This window comes from Sceloporus occidentalis, unplaced genomic scaffold (genome assembly GCF_023333645.1).
Source record: "Sceloporus occidentalis isolate IW3139 unplaced genomic scaffold, rSceOcc1.0.p SCAF_190, whole genome shotgun sequence".
In the NCBI taxonomy this organism is placed as follows: Eukaryota; Metazoa; Chordata; class Lepidosauria; order Squamata; family Phrynosomatidae; genus Sceloporus; species Sceloporus occidentalis.
Window position 1 is genome coordinate 1,351,331 of NW_028317170.1, and position 19,192 is coordinate 1,370,522.

The window sequence follows — 19,192 nt, forward strand, 5'->3', positions numbered from 1 at the left end:
ACATCTCTATCGTCTCTCTAAATACACCCACACAGCTCCAATTATTACATTTACAGACTCCATCATCGGGAATGATATTGGCTATTATCTAAACTAATGCATAATCTACAGGAATTCCAATAATTAGCTGTAATGATTTCCAGGAATATATCACTCATCGCTGGCTGGCATGCCGTTTCACCAACATAAAATTAATACTTTAATAGATTGAAGAACATCACTGAAGGGCACATAGATCTTTTTTATGACTTAATAGTGGAAGGAAGGCTGTTAACATTAACTCTTTCAAGGTCTTAAAAGGCTGCGCATCTCTGCTGAATATGCAAAAAAAAATAAAAAATCAATGGTAGAGACTCCACTTTGGTACTCGTTACTTGAGCCACCATTCCCTGAAAAGAACGTTCTAGACTTTTTGATCAGTCGAGAGTTGGGCAAAAAACCCTTTGTCCATATTATAAAAGCAGCAGAAGAAAATGTACTTTCTTCCTCTAGGTAGATAAAAACAGTTTCTTCCCAGAGATTCTAAGGGCAATTATGTCAAGTGCGGGAGTTTGGTTGACCATTGTCATAAGAACACTTGATGACATCATGAGTCCACTGTGACAAAAGCTAAAGGCTAATAAAAGCACAGGACATGGCAAATGTGATATCATGGAGCTTGGCACATGATGTCAAAGAATATTATATAAGATAAAAGAAAAAAAATACAAACAAAAGCTCCTCTAAAAAAAATCTGTAAAAAATCAGCTAAAATTTAGATTGCAGGATTTATTTTTTATTAATTAAAAAAAATTCTACGGAGCGTCCAACATTTGCGGATGGAGGAAACAGATGGGGTAAAATTTTAGGAAGATTAACAGGGAAAGTTAATTTGGAAATCTAAGGGAAGTATGACCTTTTTTGAAAAGATTTTTTTTAATATATATATATTGAATAAAAGACGAGACAAATTTAAAACAAAGCTCCTGATCCGCAGAACATATTTCCATTTTATCAAAACCCATCAATTTCATAAAAAAAACTTAGGACTTTAACATTTACTTTAGCCCCCTTTCTTGACAGATTGTTTTAATAGTTTTAATGTATTTTCTTTCGTTGGTTACAATTTTTTATAAATAGTAGGCGGGTGATAAAATCTTATTTAAAATATGAGCAACTTCGTAATTCCTTCAAGACCAACATATTTATTTTTTCTTTCGGTGCAATTAATACGGGCATCTTAATCAGCACAGCGTCTATTTTTAGCGGTGACATTCACCTGCAAATCGCGAGAAGCACAAAATTATGCGTTATCTCACTTAAAGTGATTACGCCTGGGGGGGAAAAAAATAGAATGTAACAGTTACGCGCCGTAATCTCTGATGAATTACACCATTTCACGAGAAGTGAGCGCCGGCCAATGGGGGCTCTTCCTGTAATAATAACCCGGGGCATTTGAACCCGAAAGGTTAGTACATTTTAAGGCGGTGAACTGTAGGTTAATGATACTTAAATAAGGAAGAACATTGAAAGGTCTTAATGGACAAGTACTTTTTTTTTTCCGCTCGGCCATTTAATCAGAGCGCGGAGGTCGTTTCATTAATTCACCGGTGTTACATATTTAATCTGATATCAAAGAATAATGGAAGACCTTTTTTTGAAGCTTTTATCTAATAAAAAGAATAAGATCAGAGTAAGGAGTGTAAGATTTGCGCAGTATGCCAGCCCCCCCCACCACCTAAATTAACAGAAAATATTAAAATATTATTTATTGATAAAGTATGTTTAATTGATCATCGTTCTACACCAGAGTATCTGCACTTTATCAAACCTAATAAAATAAAAGTACAACATATTACCAGGACATAATTTTTTATAGATACAGGAGAATATAGAAGTATTATTTTATGTTGTATTCATATTAGGCTATATGTGCTTATTAAAGCTATATATATATATATAGTCAAATCTCTGTTTATTGCCAGAATGCAGAAGACGAGCATACAGAGGAATATATACATATATATAAAAATTATGGCGGGTAAAGGTGATAGAAAACCCTTCCACTTAAAATTAAGGGGGTAGTAGAAGTATTATTGAACACTCATCTACAGACGCCAGACAGGCCAGACAGGCCAGACAGGCCAGACAGGCCAGACAGGCCAGACAGGCCAGACAGGCCAGACAGGCCAGACAGGCCAGACAGGCCAGACAGGCCAGACGGCTGGTGTTTCCCTCAGAAATCGCATGGTGCTGCCACACCCACAAGGGATTCTGGGTCAGCACATGCAAATAAGGTCAACAACGATCACCTTTTGCCTCTATATCCACTTTATACACGGATCCTGTGAAGGTAAATGCTAGAATTGTGCATTCACATTCAGGCGAAAATGAAAACTAACACGAAGGGTGCATTTTTGTTGTTCAGCCCAAATAGCGAACATAAGAACATGGCGGCGGGAAAACGTATACGAAGACCCACAATGATCATTGTTGACCTTATTTGCATTCGCTTACCCAGAATCCCTTGTGGTTGTGGCAGCACCATGGGATTTCGGGGGGAAAAAACAAGCCTTCTGGCTTGTCTGGTAGATGTGGTTGTGATGTTCATTAATGCTTCTACTACCCGTTATATATATATATATATATAGTTTTATTTTTTAAATATTTTTTTTTAATTAGTTGAGCAAAAATATTGCCCATTAATGTCATCAGGAGGGCCAGAGATATGGAAGACGAGGGTAATGTATTTCCAGATTGTGCAGACAGCGTAGACAGAGAAGTGGCAAAAAAAAAGCCATTGTAACTTAATTTGAAGATTCCGTCGGTTCGCATGGTAACTGCTCCACATTTAAAGCCTTCCCTGTTCTGCTTCCCATTCTCATCTCTTTCCTTTTTTGTTTCTTTAATCTATTTCTTTGACAACAAGATGGATAGAAGTAAGAATCTGAAAAACTGTTATTGCATTAAAGATTAGAGATTTGGTTTTGTTTTCTATCTTTTCCAGCATCTTTGTTGTACGGTACCGGCATCATTTTATACATCTATATATTTATTCAGTCTTCTTTATGACAATGATAGATTCTGCCTTAGATCTGATATTTTTTCCTTTTTTTTTTAGACTATTTTTCCATTTTTTTTAATAATAATATAATAATTTGAGATAAATTGGGAGGGGGGCACAGGTGGTAGAGGGTAATACAGTGAGGGTATCAAACATGCATGGGATAGACATACGGCTCCTGAATCTAAGACGAGACTGATTAAGGTTTGAGTCTTTACAGCAGGAGAAACGGGCGACTAGACGGGGGCCGGATGGGGCCAATCTGCCAGCAGGTTCTAGATTTCTATGTCATGACACGACTGGTAGATTCCTATTTAATTTTGGCCATGTTGACCATTCATCTATCAAGGCTGGTGAGAAGTAAATTTCAAATGTTATGACAAATGGCCTTTCAAAGTTACCTTCACGACTTCTAGGCAGGATGAACAGCGTTTTATTGTCCCCGTGTCCTTGTTAAGTGCATAACTTGGCTCTTTGAGCTTTTCCTGCCGGGCATCAGAAATATTTTTTGTACCATTGAGTCTAAATCGTCCGTAGAAATGTTTCACTTGTCGGTCTATATAATGTTGGTTGATTACTTGACTTGAACAAAGAAAGTCTTTTTTTTATCTAACAGTAAAAACAGAACAAAAAGAGATTTTAACCATTTTAACCATTATAATTAAAGAAATTAGGGCCGATTGTTCGTTCATACACAATAAGATACACTTGGTGTCTGTAGCCTACATATAAATTGAAGATTGAAGACGTAAGAATTTGGAGAAGAATATTTTTCAGCTCTCTCCAAGGTTCCATTCGGAATGTAAGAAACAAGCTGTATAAGTGTGTTTTCTTGAGTATAAAAAATCAGTAAAAAAAAGGAATTGTCTGTTTGCTGCGATACGTTTCACATGTATGGTAATGGATGCTGTGTTGCTACAATGAGCGATACCTTCGTTCCCTTATTGAATTATGCTGAGTGTTCTACAACCTGTCAGTCTTTCATCATTACACAATCTCTCTTCAGACCGGGAACAATGTATATTATAGTAATCATGTTTCCTTGTGGGCTTTTAAGTTTCTGCTCTTGAAATCAAGAGATGTGGATAGAAGCAAAAAAGATTGACAAGGATAGGGAAGGGAGACGCAGGGAAAGTGGGGGATGCCGAAGGCTTTGTGTTTTAACATCAGGACCAGTATTCCAACCAAGGCTGACTAGACCTAGGGGAGCAGGTCCACGGGATGGATAAAAAGGGACCCAATAGTCCTCTTGGGCAATCAAGCTCCCTGTAGCTCCACTGCTCAATAGGCGTTAAAAGGGAGATCGCTGAGCTCCCCAACCGGCCCACTAACAATATGTCGGGCCATGCCATGTTGACCTGCATGGCCTCCATAGTGTACTTCTGTGACGTCTTGCCCCGGCTTTCAGCATTAGGGGCCAAGGTGGGGAAAGGGAGGCAGTTCCAAGACAATGGGTTAGACCAAGGGCATTGTGCTGGTCAGCGCAATAAGATGGAGTCCTTGTAGGGCCGATCGTCCTGTGTATTGATGAGCAAACATTTCCATGTTCAACCCTTTCACCTTTACTGAAAATAAGTCTGTGTCTACCATTTTCTTCTCCTTTCAACATGTCATGGAGTTCATCAACAACCTGGTTATAATATCCCCTTCCTGCATGATAAGCTCTCTTGAGGTCAGCCCCGACGCGTAGAGAGGTCTCCTGCAAACCCCTGCATTAGTGAATAGACCCCCTCAAAATTTAACTGTGAATTTGCTGGTTCTGCATTAGATTACAGAATCCGTGCCATGTTATTCAGGAATCCCCAGTATCCGAAGGCTCGTTAATTAGCGCCTCCGCGCCTCCACCAGCAGATACCTCGCAGACCTGCTCCATTTACTCATTTCCTTAGCGAGTTTGCAATTAGTTCAATTATCCAGTGACGGGGAAGCCAGCAGGCCGGCTGACATAGGCTGTGATTGAACGAGCCTTTTGCGTTTAAGGAGCATATGTGTAGCCAGAAGGTATTTTATTTTGTGTTCGGGTTCCACCAATGAAACTAATGTAATTATTTATATAACTTGGGTCCCCTGGGTTCCCAGCCAATGTGCTCAAGCCTCCCATAGGCCATGGTTTGCAAATGATAAAGGGATGTTTATTCCATTAATAAGATAGATGATCATCACGTTGCGTTCTGTTTAACTCCACAAATTACTCTTTTTACATTTTTAAAACATTTAGATAAATAATAAAACTTGTTTTTCATATGTTGGATTGATTAAGCTGTTTTTTATGTCCGCATTATTTTAATATGAAAAACTTCTCTTTGGATTTTAGAACATTTTATTATATTTATTATATTTATTTTATTAGATATTTTCTCCTGTATTGTAGGTTAATTGTAAACCAACTTTATCTTTTATGATAGGATGCCCCAAATGCCCAGATATATTACAAGAATAAGAGGGATAGGCATCTATTGTAAGTCCAATCAGTGATTAATGCTTTTGGGATTTCGGGTGTTTATATCAGTGAGTTCCAGAGTTGTAACTTCCATGGGGCAAGAAGGAAGGTGTGTGGTTGGGTTGCCTGATAGTAATGCCCCGTACCACCTTCAGCTTCTAGACGCAGATGTGACATCAGTGTGAGGTAGGACTGTTGTGCCTGCTCAAAGAGCTCTCGATCAGGGGAGAGGTTGTCCCCGTGGTGTGAGCGGAGGCTCTGAGCTGTCTTGGAATCACTCGGAAAAAGAGACAGAGAAGAATGCAGGCAGAGAAGGAGGAGAAAGCGGAACAACAGTGGAGGTGGGGAAGCAGAGACATGGAAGCAGTTGTGGTAGAAGGTAGAGAGAGTGAGTGAGAGAAAGAGAAGGGCAAGTGAAGAAAAAACTACAAATTTCTTTTCTTTTGTTAGGGGTCCTCCTTGTTTTTTGTATGAACTAACAAATTTGTCAAAATTAAAAAGTTGTTCAAATCCAAAGTCTAACGACTACCGTGCACCCTTGCATACAAATTAGATTTTCTCTGGTCATGTAGCTGATTAGCATATCTGGACTGAAGAAATTGAAGGCGTTTTGGGGTAGCTAGGAGCAGATGTGTACGAGAAAATACATTTACAGCAGCCCTTCTAGAAATTCAGATCATAAAATAAACAGCGGCGCCGACATTACTTTTTATGAATTGGGGAACAAGGTCCTTAAAGCAGGTTCCGTGGGATACATTCTTACAAGCTCAGGTCACGTCAACACTTGCCCGGCGCTCGGATCCAAACAATCAAATCGTTGCGATACCTCCAGCTCCAAGGGGCTGCCGATGATCGGTTTCCAGAAGATGACAAATCTCCGTTCAGGTTGTCTTCCCATAAAAATCAGTTCTGTCTTGACGTGAAGACACGGGAACGACGAAACAATTCCCGCGGGGGACATCGAAGCGGAGATCTGGATAGCTACAGCACTCGCTATTTCCTCGGAGGGAAACTTTTCACTTGCAATTGATACCTGACGACTAGAACAAAACTGATGGAATATGCAAAATATATTCATTAAACAGGCTTAATATTGGAATCAACAGGAGGCAACTGTGTTCATAATTAAATCAAGAAAGCATCATCGCAGCCCTCGCTCTCTCCGGCTGTTCTGTCGGCGAGGAATATTAAGATTGTTATTTGATGAGAAGAGGTTTTTTTTTTTAAAAAAAAAAAAAAGCAATTATTAGCCAATAATATGGGGTATATATATTTTTTGGATATTAATACATTTTGATTTTGCGGCATCAACAAAGGAGGTGATGGATTTCTTACAGAACAAAATCTGGAGAGAAAAAAAAAAATTATATACTGTTTTCCTTCCAAATATCTTTAAAGGGCGGCAGCTGCCATTTCACACATATTTCTATTGTGCGGTAAATCCTACGCCCCATCTATAATTTAAGGAGGTGGTGTAAAGAACTTTAGTGTGATGGAAACCTCGCTTTCACGTGTCTCTCCCTGTGGTGCTAATTAAGGTGAAATAGAGTATCTTGCTACAGAAAGCCTTTCTTTAATTGTCAAATTATAAAAGACAGAGCTGGCTATCTTGCTGGCCAACATATTAAGTCAATAAGGCCATTTATTTCCACTCAGAACCCTCGCTGCTCTCTTCTTCTTCTTTTTTTTTGTCCGGTCTTTTCTGCAGTAAATCTTTTACCGAACCGGAAGTGATTTGATAATTAAACACACGGTCCTTACTAGGCTTTATTTAAGATCTCTACTTTGTTTATAGTATTTTCTTTTTTTTTTAATATCACTTTTTTTAATGAGCTGGAAGATCCATCGTAAGTCACAATTAACGGCTAAGCGACAGGTTTTTTGTTATTATTATTGGCAAAAACAAATGACCCTGTGGATAACCTGCTTATTGCTCTCCGCATGTTTCGTAAAACTGTTTTTTGTTAAAGTTTATCTTTTGGAGACAGCAGAATTTTTTTTTTTAAATGGACAGTCCTTATTGCTAATGCGTTCTTTACCACTACAATAAGGCAGGGGTCAATACCAAAAAATTAAACACAAAACCAGATTGAGACCCAATGGGTTTTAAGTTTCATCATATTACAAATATCTAGGAATTCCTTCAAGCTCAGATGACTTCTGGATCATGAACTATGTTATAAGTACACCCACATAAAACATTTTGGGGATTTTTCCCATCTCTGATGCATCCGTAGGCCAATACGACCCCTGTTTAGGTTATTGTTGATGTCTCCACTTTGCGTAGAATGTTTTTTTCAAAATTGTAGCCAATTTTGTCTAAACCATGAATTATTCATGAATTAAGAAGACCAAATTTGGTCAGCCCCTTCCCATTTTAACAAAATGAATGCTAGATGTGCCTGTTATCTAAGGGGCAGGCATTTGAGGAGAAGATGATGGTGATCAAGATTGGACATGATGGGTCAGTAAAGAATGAGGAATAGGTAAGTTTGAAGATTTTTTGAAGTTATATATTTTAATATTTAGTGAGAGATTGGACTAAAAGCAAAGTGAAACAATGTAACCCAATGAAGACACTGGATGGAGGAGCTCCACGCATTTCTCATGTACATGGGTATTAGTTGTCGAGCAATTGGGTTTTTGGGCAAAACATTGATTCTGGGTACAGGGCCAAAGGAGAATGTTACTAAAGTATGATTAAAAAAGAACTCAAGCTCAGTATGTCTGACGAGACGTGGTTCAGTGGCATCCATGCAGTTACATTGTCACATTATCCAGCATGTGTTGGAACCTTCAGGGTATGATCCATTATTAACTATACAGCCGCGTTCCATAGAATGATGCCTTGCATCAAACATGAACGTGTGTCTCTGTTTTACTAAAGGGACATCGTTGACCTTATTTGCATTTGCCTACCGAGAATCCCTTGTTTCTGAGGGAACAACAAGCCTTCTGGTGTGTTTAATAATGCTTCTACATACCCCTACATTTTAGTGGTAGGGTTTTCCATCACCTTTACCCACCATAACTTATGTGATTGGTATTTTTTGGTTACCCCAAACATAAAGCATTAAACCAGTATTACAGCCTCATGCTGACGAGTCCCATTAAGGGTAAAACAGCTGTTTATGAACAGCGGTCTGGCTACTGCACCTCTTCCCGAGTTTTGTCTAAAGGCTGTCCTGTACAGCAGGCAATTACTCTCAAGGGATCGGTGTATAAAATGCATAGAGAGGCAAAAGGGGATAATTGTTGACCTTATTTGCATGCGCCTACCCAGAATCCCTTGTTGTGGCAGCACCATGGGATTTCTGAGAGAAAAACAAGCCTTCGGGCTCGTCAGGTGTCTGTAGATGAGTGTTTAATAATAATACTTCTACAAATCCCTAAGTTTTAGTGGAAGGGTTTCCATCACCTTTACCCACCATAACGTATTTTAGGAAAGATAAGTAGTTGTGATATCTGAATGAACAGTTTTTGTAGACTTTATGTGCGATGGGTCTTAACAACCTTCTTCATCTCATCCATCGTTCCTTCTCTCTGCACCTTCTAATCTACCAACAGATCCTCCTTTTCTCGCCCCGGTCTCTGTATCCCTGGCCCCTGTCTTTACTTTTCTCATTGATTTCTTTTGTTTGCTCTTTATAGACGACGGGTAAAACGTTACATATAACCCAACAGACTCTCGCGTCCCACCTTTTTACTCCTGTCTTAAATTTTCCCCTCCTCCTCGTTTCCCCTTCTCTGGCCTGATAAAACCTACTAACGGCTCTTATAATTGTCAAATAAAATTCATAATTGGAAAACGTCTTTAGAACCTCAGAACGATACATTTGCCCCTGAATCTATAGCTGGTTCCATTACATGCAGCTAATAGCCTAGGTTGCTTGTAGCTACGTTTATCTAGGACTGAAAAATGAATCTAAAGATATAAAAAAAAAATGTTTTTAGTGATGCACAAATGACAAATTCAATTCATTCCAATGCCTTTGGGATACATCGTATCTAATTAATGAAATAACCAGTTCTCTTGCGTTTTTTAGTGTTTTAAGCTTAAATAACTTGTTAATTCATCAATCTTATGAAAGTGCCAAATCTTGGCTCACAATACCAAATGTTATATTAAAACTATAAAATGTCTATTAATGGTATTGACTTAATTATAAATTAAATGTTAAGTGAATTTGCCAAATTAAAAACAAATTTGGTCAGATTTCAGAAAAACTATATTTCTAATTAGCCGTTTCTATATCTGTAGATCTCCCCTGAGCTGCACATTAGATCGAGGTCACAAACCTCCGCTGCACTATAACTCCCATCATCCCAGCATTCTAATTCAGTACTTCACTCTATCCGTGTGTCTACCCTACATTTGATCATGCACCCAATGAAGTCCCATTTGGACACCATAAATGTTGTAGGGGTGGATATCCCAAACCTGACCTCATAAGGAGCATCACAGTATATAAAAAAACATAACAAATTCTATAATATATGTTAACGTATGTGGAGGTTATAGTCATAGAAACATAAAACCAAGAATTTGCTGGCAGATCGGCCCCATTCGGCCCCCGTCTAGTCGCCCGTTTCTCCTGCTGTAAAGACTCAAACCTTAATCAGTCGTTGGTCTCGTCTTAGATTCAGGAGCCGTATGTCTATCCCGTGCATGTTTAATACCCTCACTGTATTACCCTCTAGGCAGTCTTGGAGGGGCACCGAAATACTATACTGAGCCCTTTGGTTCTCTTGCAAGAGAGCCTAGAAGAAAAATTATCATTCTGATGGGAAAAAACCCAGTTTCTCCGCGTTATGCAGAATAAAAGATACATAAAGGTGTATTTATTAAAGGTCTTACTTATCTGACATTGTAATATATGATATTATGTTACTTTCCGGAACTGTTCCATCAACGTGTATGCAACGCTCAACAAAACATCAAAAAAGATACCACCGTGTGTTTTTTTTTATAAAAAAATAAAAACCTTTGATCATCAGGCCCCGATACGCTCAAACCTATCATCTCTTTAGTTCGTTCTAGAATAATAGCCACACGTGGTATTGGCCAACCTCGAGCTGTAGTCAACCTGTCCATCATGATAACGATGAGTGATGAACCACCGTGCCATATTTCCACGTGTTCAGATTCAAAGAACACAACAGATCTCTGCTCAAACGTTAACATATCTCCATGCCGGAATACGACCAGCCCTTGGTGGGTTTCATCCTCGCGGTAATGACGATCCGTGGCCATTGAGTTCCGAGGCTGGTACCTCAGCGACAAAGAACAATGGCGAGGTTCTACCGATAGGAGATACAATTCTTGTTCTTTCAAACAGATGAAAATCACCTGACAAAAAGGAAAAATCAATAGCCCAAAATAAAAGAAACCTTTGTGAAAGTAATGGGGCAGAGGAGACAATGTCCCTCACATCTCCTGGTTCCTCAGAAAGTATGCTGAGATACATTGGTCAGAGTCATGTTGAAACATGACAGGGCAAGGTTATGGTCCCTTTTTGTTGATTTTGAACATTCTATGGAATTTTTATAGGACAGGCATTATCAGTAAATTGTCAGATCTCTGGATATTTCATTTCTCTCATTACTTTTTTTAGAAGGACATGCATTTTTATTTTTTTTCCATCCGCTAGATACGAGCAGGAAAGACTTTCAATTAAGGATGACCTTTTAAACTTGCGCTGTTTCATTTTGGAGATGTTGAAGCTGATCTTAAATGAGTTTTTTCTTTCTTTCTTTCCGCACACTTTGTACTTTCTCTCCAGTTATTAGTTTCATTCAGTTGTCAGTAACGCAGCCTGTTGAATTTAGCGTCCGATATTGTAATAATCTCAAGAGCTGTTCCAGAAATGTCTATTGTGTTACTCAGGAAAATTGCCAACATTTTCTCTTTTTTTTGTCATTTCCTTCCACACCGGCTCTGTCTTTTGTTGAAATGTAAGAAATCCACTTTTAACTTCGCACTGAATACAAGTGTTTCTGGTTACGTGAATTGTAATATTGTCAAAACGTAAGAGATTGGAAGAAAAGGTCGTCGGAAATGAGTATGGAAACATGGAAACTGAAATGTATCAAAGTGGCCAAAAGTTTATTGGTACAAAAACAACAAATGTTGCAGATACTTTTATCTCGTGGAGGCAATTCAGAAAAAATGATTACATTTAACAATTTCCTGTTTTCCAGTTAAAAGGAATGACAATATTTTTAAGGGTAATTACATGCTGTATAATTCAGAAAGTGAAAATAAGAAATGTATATTTTATTTATTTATTATTATTATTAATTGATTTATATAGTGGCGTAATTTTCAATAGTGCTGTAGGAATATCTGCAGGGGAGGATGTGCCTATGTACCGCCTATTCCCCACCCACTTGGGTCCCTCCCATGAAAGGCACTCTGAAGCTAGCCCTTCCCCATGCACAGTTAGCCCCACCCTCATATGTGCCTAACCGCTTCGACACAAAGTCACTTCTTAAAAGTGCGGTCTAGGTAGTGGAAGTTGCCAGTGATGAAGGTGTATGGAGGAACGGACTTCATTAGCATCGCCATAAAGCATGCGCTCAGTGTGGTGTTTGAGCCGGGAAAATCACCCAAAATATCACATGACTGACAGAAACCAGGTTTATTGGAGCAAACTGAGATAAAAACAGGTTTTTGCCATTGACGGATATTACTGTATACAGCGCTGGGGTTTTTTATTACTGTATACAGCGCTGGGGGTTATATTACTGTATACAGCGCTGGGGGGGTTATATTACTGTATACAGCGCTGGGGGGGTTATATCACTGTATACAGCGCTGGGGGTTATATTACTGTATACAGCGCTGGGGGTTATATTACTGTATACAGCGCTGGGGGGTTATATTACTGTATACAGTGCTGGGGGTTATATTACTGTATACAGCGCGGGGGGGTTATATTACTGTATACAGCGCTAGCGTGTTATTATTGTATACAGCGCTGGGGGTTATATTACTGTATACAGCGCTAGGGTGTTATTATTGTATACAGCACTGGGGGTTATATTACTGTATACAGTGCTGGGGGTTATATTACTGTATACAGTGCTGGGGGTTATATTACTGTATACAGCGCTGGGGGTTATATTACTGTATACAGTGCTGGGGGGTTATATTACTGTATACAGTGCTGGGGGGTTATATTACTGTATACAGCTCTGGGGGGGTTTAAGCTCACCTTTAAGGGTTCTTTTTTTCATTTATCTGGATTAGCGTAGGTAGCAAAAAGTTGAATTTGATGGTCTTATGTCTTTTTTCGACCTAGTAATAATGTTTTTGTACAAATACATCTTCATATGCTGATCGGGGAAAAACAGAACCTTTTTTTTTTCTTTTTTTCTTTTCAGCCTCATTTTATACAATTTTTTATCTCTTGTTCTTTGTGGTCAAAAACCTGCCACGTCCGGCTCTGTATTGGATTATTCTACATTTCTTTTATGCTTTTAAATAGTTATTATTTTTCTACAGTGTAATTTCTACACTGAAAGTCTATAAATTGCCCAATATGTTCTAAAAAGAAGGGAAGAGGAATGTTTGACAAACCGTGGTTACAATGGGAATAAAGCACGCTTTGTGCTAACAAAATATCCCTTTTAAGTAATTCACAAAAAAACCTTGTATTTACACGCAATGCAAACCGTGCGTTGTGGAAAAATCTGAATAACCAAATATGCGAAATTATCTCCTTTGTAATCAGAATATAATTTCAATGCAATCCTTTGATTCTGCGCCAATTAACTCTCTTTCCCGTGTTCTCTTTATACAAATTATAGTTCTTTGCGTTTTAATTTTAGAAACAAGATAATTTTTCAAAAATTTGAATAATTGTAAAAAAATAAAACACAAAAAAACCATCAAATTGCTAGAATTATTCAAAATTTAAATGGAAAAAAATATTTTCAAGACTCGAAGGGAAATTGTATTCTCGTCGCAAAAATAAAATATAATATATTGAATTATTTGGATTTTTTAAATACGTTTGCAAAATTATCCAAAATAAAGCAAACATTTGAAGGTTACATATTAGGATTAACCATTTAAAAATAGGTTTTACAACCATAGCAACCAATTAAATTGGCTTCACTAGAATGAAGGGTTTTATTGGTTGCTATGATGATGACATCACTTTTTATACTTTTGTAGGCAAATTGATGGCTTTTTAGTCCAAGATTTGGAAATACTATTTTCCACCTTTTCCTAAGATTCGGTGTTCTTAGAGTTCCGATGCAGAAGTGGAATCTTCGTTGCGAGGTCGAGTAACCCTGTTTTTGTCGGTTATTCTCCCCAGGTGTTTCTTGGAAGACGGAGCATCGAAAGGAGCCTGGCTAAATCGGTCAAGTATCATTTTTGCAGGAACTGACAAATGGTCCGTGGACCCAAGAGTGTCGATCGCGACGTCGCCCACGAAAAAGGAGTACAGTCTACGGATACAAAAAGTGGACGTTTCGGACGACGGGCCGTATACATGCTCCGTACAAACCGAACACAGCCCTCGGACAATGCAGGTCCACCTCACTGTCCATGGTGAGTATTTATCACCATTCCGTGTCACTATTGCCTTGTGGTTCCGTTCAATGAGTAACTGAGGCGGATTATGATGTCATATGAGATGAGCACGGATAGAGAGATGTCACCTATATAGGGACTGGCTCCTGGGTCATGTCCCCAACCAGAACATATAGAGCAGGAGGTCATACAGAAGATGGCGATGAACCCCCAGAATGATCCAGCACGGGCCCTCCAGCAGCCTAGGGATCTTAATATGTCCGGCTTGGGGAGAGAAGAAAGAGGGGGATGGGAGAGACATTTAAATACATAAAGGGGTTTAACGAAGGACAGGAGGGACGTTTTTTCCCAAGGAGGAGAAAAATTACAACAAGAGACCCGAATCTAACACTAGAGGGTCGGGGGTTGAGATGGAATGGAAAGAAGTTTTACTTTACTGAGAGGGTGGTGGATAAATGGAACAGCCTCCCAGCAGAAGTGGTAGAGGGTAATACAGTGAGGGTATTAAACATGCGCGGGATAGACATACGGCTCCTGAATCTAAGACGAGACCAACGACTGATTAAGGTTTGAGTCTTTACAGCAGGAGAAACGGGCGACTAGACGGGGGCCGAATGGGGGCCGGTCTGCTGGCGGGTTCTCATTTTAATGGCCGATCACAGCTATTTATCAAAGTTGTAGTATCTGTGGCAGCAAAGCTTTCCTGCTCACCGCGTGATTGTGAGAATTTGTCATTTTTCTTATGAGAAATGCCAAAATACCGATATCCCGTATACCGCTCTGATAAATGTATCTGACTCTGCGTAAATATGTTTTATTTTAGGCAGAACCTGAAGAAATTATTAGGAAAATAAACATTTGCAATATGTGTGTGTTTCACGCATCGTGCAAAGTATCACGAGCGTTGTGAACATTCCAGGTCTAAGAGCAGACGGGGAGTGATACGGGGGTAACCGGAAGCAACAAAATAAAATTAATTAGAGCTATTAGTAGAGTCATTTTGGGGCTTATTAAAAAAAATAAAAATACAAACTTCAGCTACCGAGTTGGGTTAAAGGGACAGTTTAATGTCATAGGGAGTCATTCCAAAAAATTATGCATATTAGGGTATTTTCTGAATACTTTAACATGTGTTGTTAGAAAAAGTTAAAAAAAAAATGGACTCTACCTTAGGTAGAAGCTGCAGCTCCCTGCCTCCTCTGCAGTCTGATGATTTTTCATCACTGATTGGCTGCTTGAAGCAACCAGCCAGCAGCAGGAAAGCGCTCCCATTGAACTGAATGGAAGCATTTTCCGTGCATGCACACTGTGGGGTCTAAAAGAAAAAACAGCTTTGATAGAATTATTTGGGGGGGGGAGCTCTGTCCAGTTTTTTAGTTTTTTTATTAAATCGTAACAGATTTCCAAAAAGTTTCCAAACCGGAGCAGCGAGAAGATTTTCTTCATTTTTATTCAATGACAAATCCAGGACGTTTCTGCTGCTACCACAGCGAGAAACATAAAAAGAAATAGGCCAGCGGATATGGATTTTCAGTTTTTTCATTTACTTTTTTGCTGATCTGATACAATTTTCTGGAATTATTCATGTTGGGTTAACCCCTAAGCTTCCAGCCTGGATGACACGTAATCCACATTATGTGCCGTCCGCAGGGCTCTGCTTTGAGCATTCTAATTAAAACCAAACAGAGCTTCATAACTCTATAGCTCAAATTATAAGTATTTTGCCTTAAAAATATATGTATCTTTATGGATTTAGGGAAAGATTTTTCTGTTTATTTACACCTTTATATAAATGTTTCTCTGTTGCTCTGTATGTTTGCTCTGTTTCCTGTTCTCTGTTCCTTTTCTCCGCACCTTCATTCTTCTTTCTTCTGCGTTGATCGGCTTCTCCCGGGCATCCGCTGCATTAGCCTGGAGCATTTCCACATAAGGGGCGGAGCCTCGGCTCGCGCCACAGCGACAGCCTCTCTCCTGATTGGAGAGGTCGTCCCCATGGTGCGCACTGTGGCTCCGCCCTGCCGCGGCAGTGCTCCAGGAGAACAGGATAGTGCAGAGGATCACCAGGAGAAGCAAATCAACAGAAATGAAAGAAGAATGAAGAAGCGGAGAACAGGAGGAAAAAGAAATAGAAGAAGGAGGAGGAGCAGAGAACAAGAAGTGGAGCTGCGGAGATATGGAGAAGGTAGGGAGACATTGAAAGAGAGGGCGTGAGAGAGATTGAGAGAGTGTGACAGAGAGTGAGATTGAGTGAGGGAGGGTGAGTGAGGGTGAGTGACTATGAATTTTGTTTCCAAACAATAAAAGCCCTTTCATTTCAGGAAGAGAAATTGGTCCGAGTCCAATACCTAGAATATAAATTACATCCCAGCCTCAAAGTGCCTCCGCTGGGGCAGTTCCACACCCCATCCTACACCCCGAAACGTAAATTCCACCTCCCAGCCTGTAAGAGCGAAGACTCCCTGTTTCCAGAGAACGTTAATCGTAATCACACTTTGATTAAACCGGAGACGTCATATATATAAAATTATAGATGCGAATGCATAAGCAAATTCTACATTCCCATTCCCTGCGCGGCAATTACAGCAGCTTCCCAATAAATAACATCGGCGTTAATCACCATGCGCAGAGCGGCGCTCGGGAACGCTCGTCGGCAGCCACACAAAGCTCTCGACAGCGAGGGCGAAATAATGGCTTTTCTATCAAGGTCTCGGTATCCGTGCGGCGAGCGCGCCCCGCGCCGCCCGATAATGTATGTTTCTTATGTTTAACATGTGTACGGAATGAATTCCGAGCATTAATACGGCCGTTTGCCCGGTTTGCAAAGTCTAATTTGTTTTCTCATTGTGGCTTCGCGGGGTTAGAATGTGGAACTAATAGGATCATTCTTAAGCAGATCGACTCGTAAGTGAAGTGCGAGATATTCCAGGGGCGCGGAGAGGATACTTCAGCCGGCTAAAAGAGACAATAAGCAGTTTTCTGTTCTTCCAGCCGTGGGTTTTCCTTATCAGTATGTACCAGCCTTAAATAGCCAAACCGTAAGAGGGTCGGAGGCTTCGAAGTTTTAGTTTACCGAGCGGGTGGAAGATAAGTGGAACAGCCTCCCAGCAGAAGTGGTAGAGGGTAATACAGCAAGGGTATTAAACATGCACTGGATAGACATACGGCTCCTGAATCTAAGACAAGACCAACAACTGATTAAGGTTTGAGTCTTTACAGACTAGACAGCGCCGAATGGGCTCTAGGTTATATTACAGTTTTGGGGGAATATCTTGGAATTTGTATTTTTGTATTATTACATAAATTATGGTGGGTAAAGGTGACAGAAAACCCTTCCACTTAAAATTAAGGGGTAGTAGAAGCATTATTAAACACTCATCTACAGACACCAGAAGGCTTGTGTTTCCCTCAGAAATCTCGTGGTGCTGCCACAACCACAAGGGATTCTGGGTAGGCGCATGCAAATAAGGTCAACAATGATCACCTTTTGCCTCTATATCCAAAGTGGTATAAAGTATACATGGATCCCTTGGAAGTAATTGCCCGCTGTACAGGACAACCTTTATACAAAACTCGGGTAAGAGGTGCAATAACCAGATCACCGCTCATGGACAGCTTCTACCCAGAATCCCTTGTGGTTGTGGCAGCACCATGAGATTTCTGAGGGAAAAACAAGCCTTATGGTGTCTGTAGATGAGTGTTTAATAATAATATTTCTACTACCCCTTAATTTTTTATTAATATAATTAACATTGTATCTGCCGGCAGATCGGCCCCATCCGGCCCCCGTCTGGTTTTTCTGTGTTTGTTTCTCCTGCTGTAAAGACTCAAACCTTAATCAGTCGTTGGTCTCGTCTTAGATTCAGGAGCCGTATGTCTATCCCATGCATGTTTAATACCCTCACTGTATTACCCTCTACCACTTCTGCTGGGAGGCTTATTTACCACCACTCAGCATTGCCTCCCCAGGAATTACCATGTACACAGATGAAAAAGCAGCAAAACACATATAATAATAATAATAAAAAAAATAATAATAATAATTCTGGGATTGGGTTATGAGAATTTTTTTTTGCATTATTATCACCCGAGAACGTATTTTTTCTTAAAAAAAAGTTAATTAAACAATGTTTGCGTTTCCTATCATCAAATTCCTGGTCTTGTCCATTAAGAAGCATCCATCACGCGCGCTCTGCCGATGCCCTGGAGTTAATTGGCCGGTATGAGCAGCTATTTAAATGACTCTCATTAATTACAATTATTAATTCTCTCTCCATATGTTCAAATCATATTCGCGTCCCAGAAAAAATAATACCAAGGGGACGATCTGCCTGAGAGTGATTTCTATTCCATCAAATGGGGGGAAAAAATGTAACTTTACTGAAATGTATTCCATTCGGACTCCGAACGCCGGCCCTTTGGCTGTCAACATTTTTTGTAGAATTCAGGTCGTCATTTTCCATTATAGAGAAAAAACATTATTCTCAGGGAATTTAATGTATTTTAAATTGCTTTATTGTCACACCGTACAACTTTGTAGCCAAGGAGAGACCATTGGGGTAAATGTATAAATGTAACCATAGCAACAAATTGGAAGGATCAATCAGCAGGAACATTCTTTTGGTTGTCATGGTGATAAGACCACTTGTTAAATCAAACCCCACTTTGGACGGGATGCCTACACCCAAGTGCCACTTTTTAGTTTGGCCGGTCCCTTTTTTGAGTCCCTCTTTTCTTGTTGCTCTGAATGTATCTTGGGTTTCAGGGAAGGAAAAAGGAGGACATACATACTGGTCCCAAAGAGAACTTGATGGTCCTCTTCCCTTTTTCCACCTAAATTACTATTTTACAAAGTTGCTCAGCACTCCTTGCCCGCTGTAACCAGTGGGGACACTCTTAAGGGAGAAGGATTTAATGCAGCATTTACACCATGGCTGGATCCCTTCCATGTTCCTACTATGGGATCCCTATTCTATCTACCCTCCTTTTGATGGCTTTATGCTGTGTTCCAAATATATTCCAACCCGCTGTGTTAATGGGCCGCCTGGCTGGGTTTCCCCCCTGGCCAAATGATGCCAGCCCCCCCCCCCAGTAAATATATATAGCCTTGTATCTACCGAGTGCCCTCAGTGCCCATTTCAGCAGACGCTAAAAGACCAGAGATCTG

At 39.8% G+C, this 19,192-nt stretch overlaps 1 protein-coding gene across 2 annotated transcripts in view; it reads left to right on the top strand.

The window, feature by feature from the left end:
* The window catches only part of LOC149278412 (neuronal growth regulator 1-like), a 204,470-nt gene that overhangs the window by 67,216 nt on the left and 118,062 nt on the right, over positions 1 to 19,192 (top strand). For both annotated transcript variants that reach the window (XM_089501997.1, XM_089501998.1), the window contains exon 2: positions 13,811 to 14,046. In XM_089501997.1, coding sequence (XP_089358123.1) covers positions 13,811 to 14,046 — 236 coding nt within the window. The remainder of the gene's footprint in view (positions 1 to 13,810; positions 14,047 to 19,192) is intronic.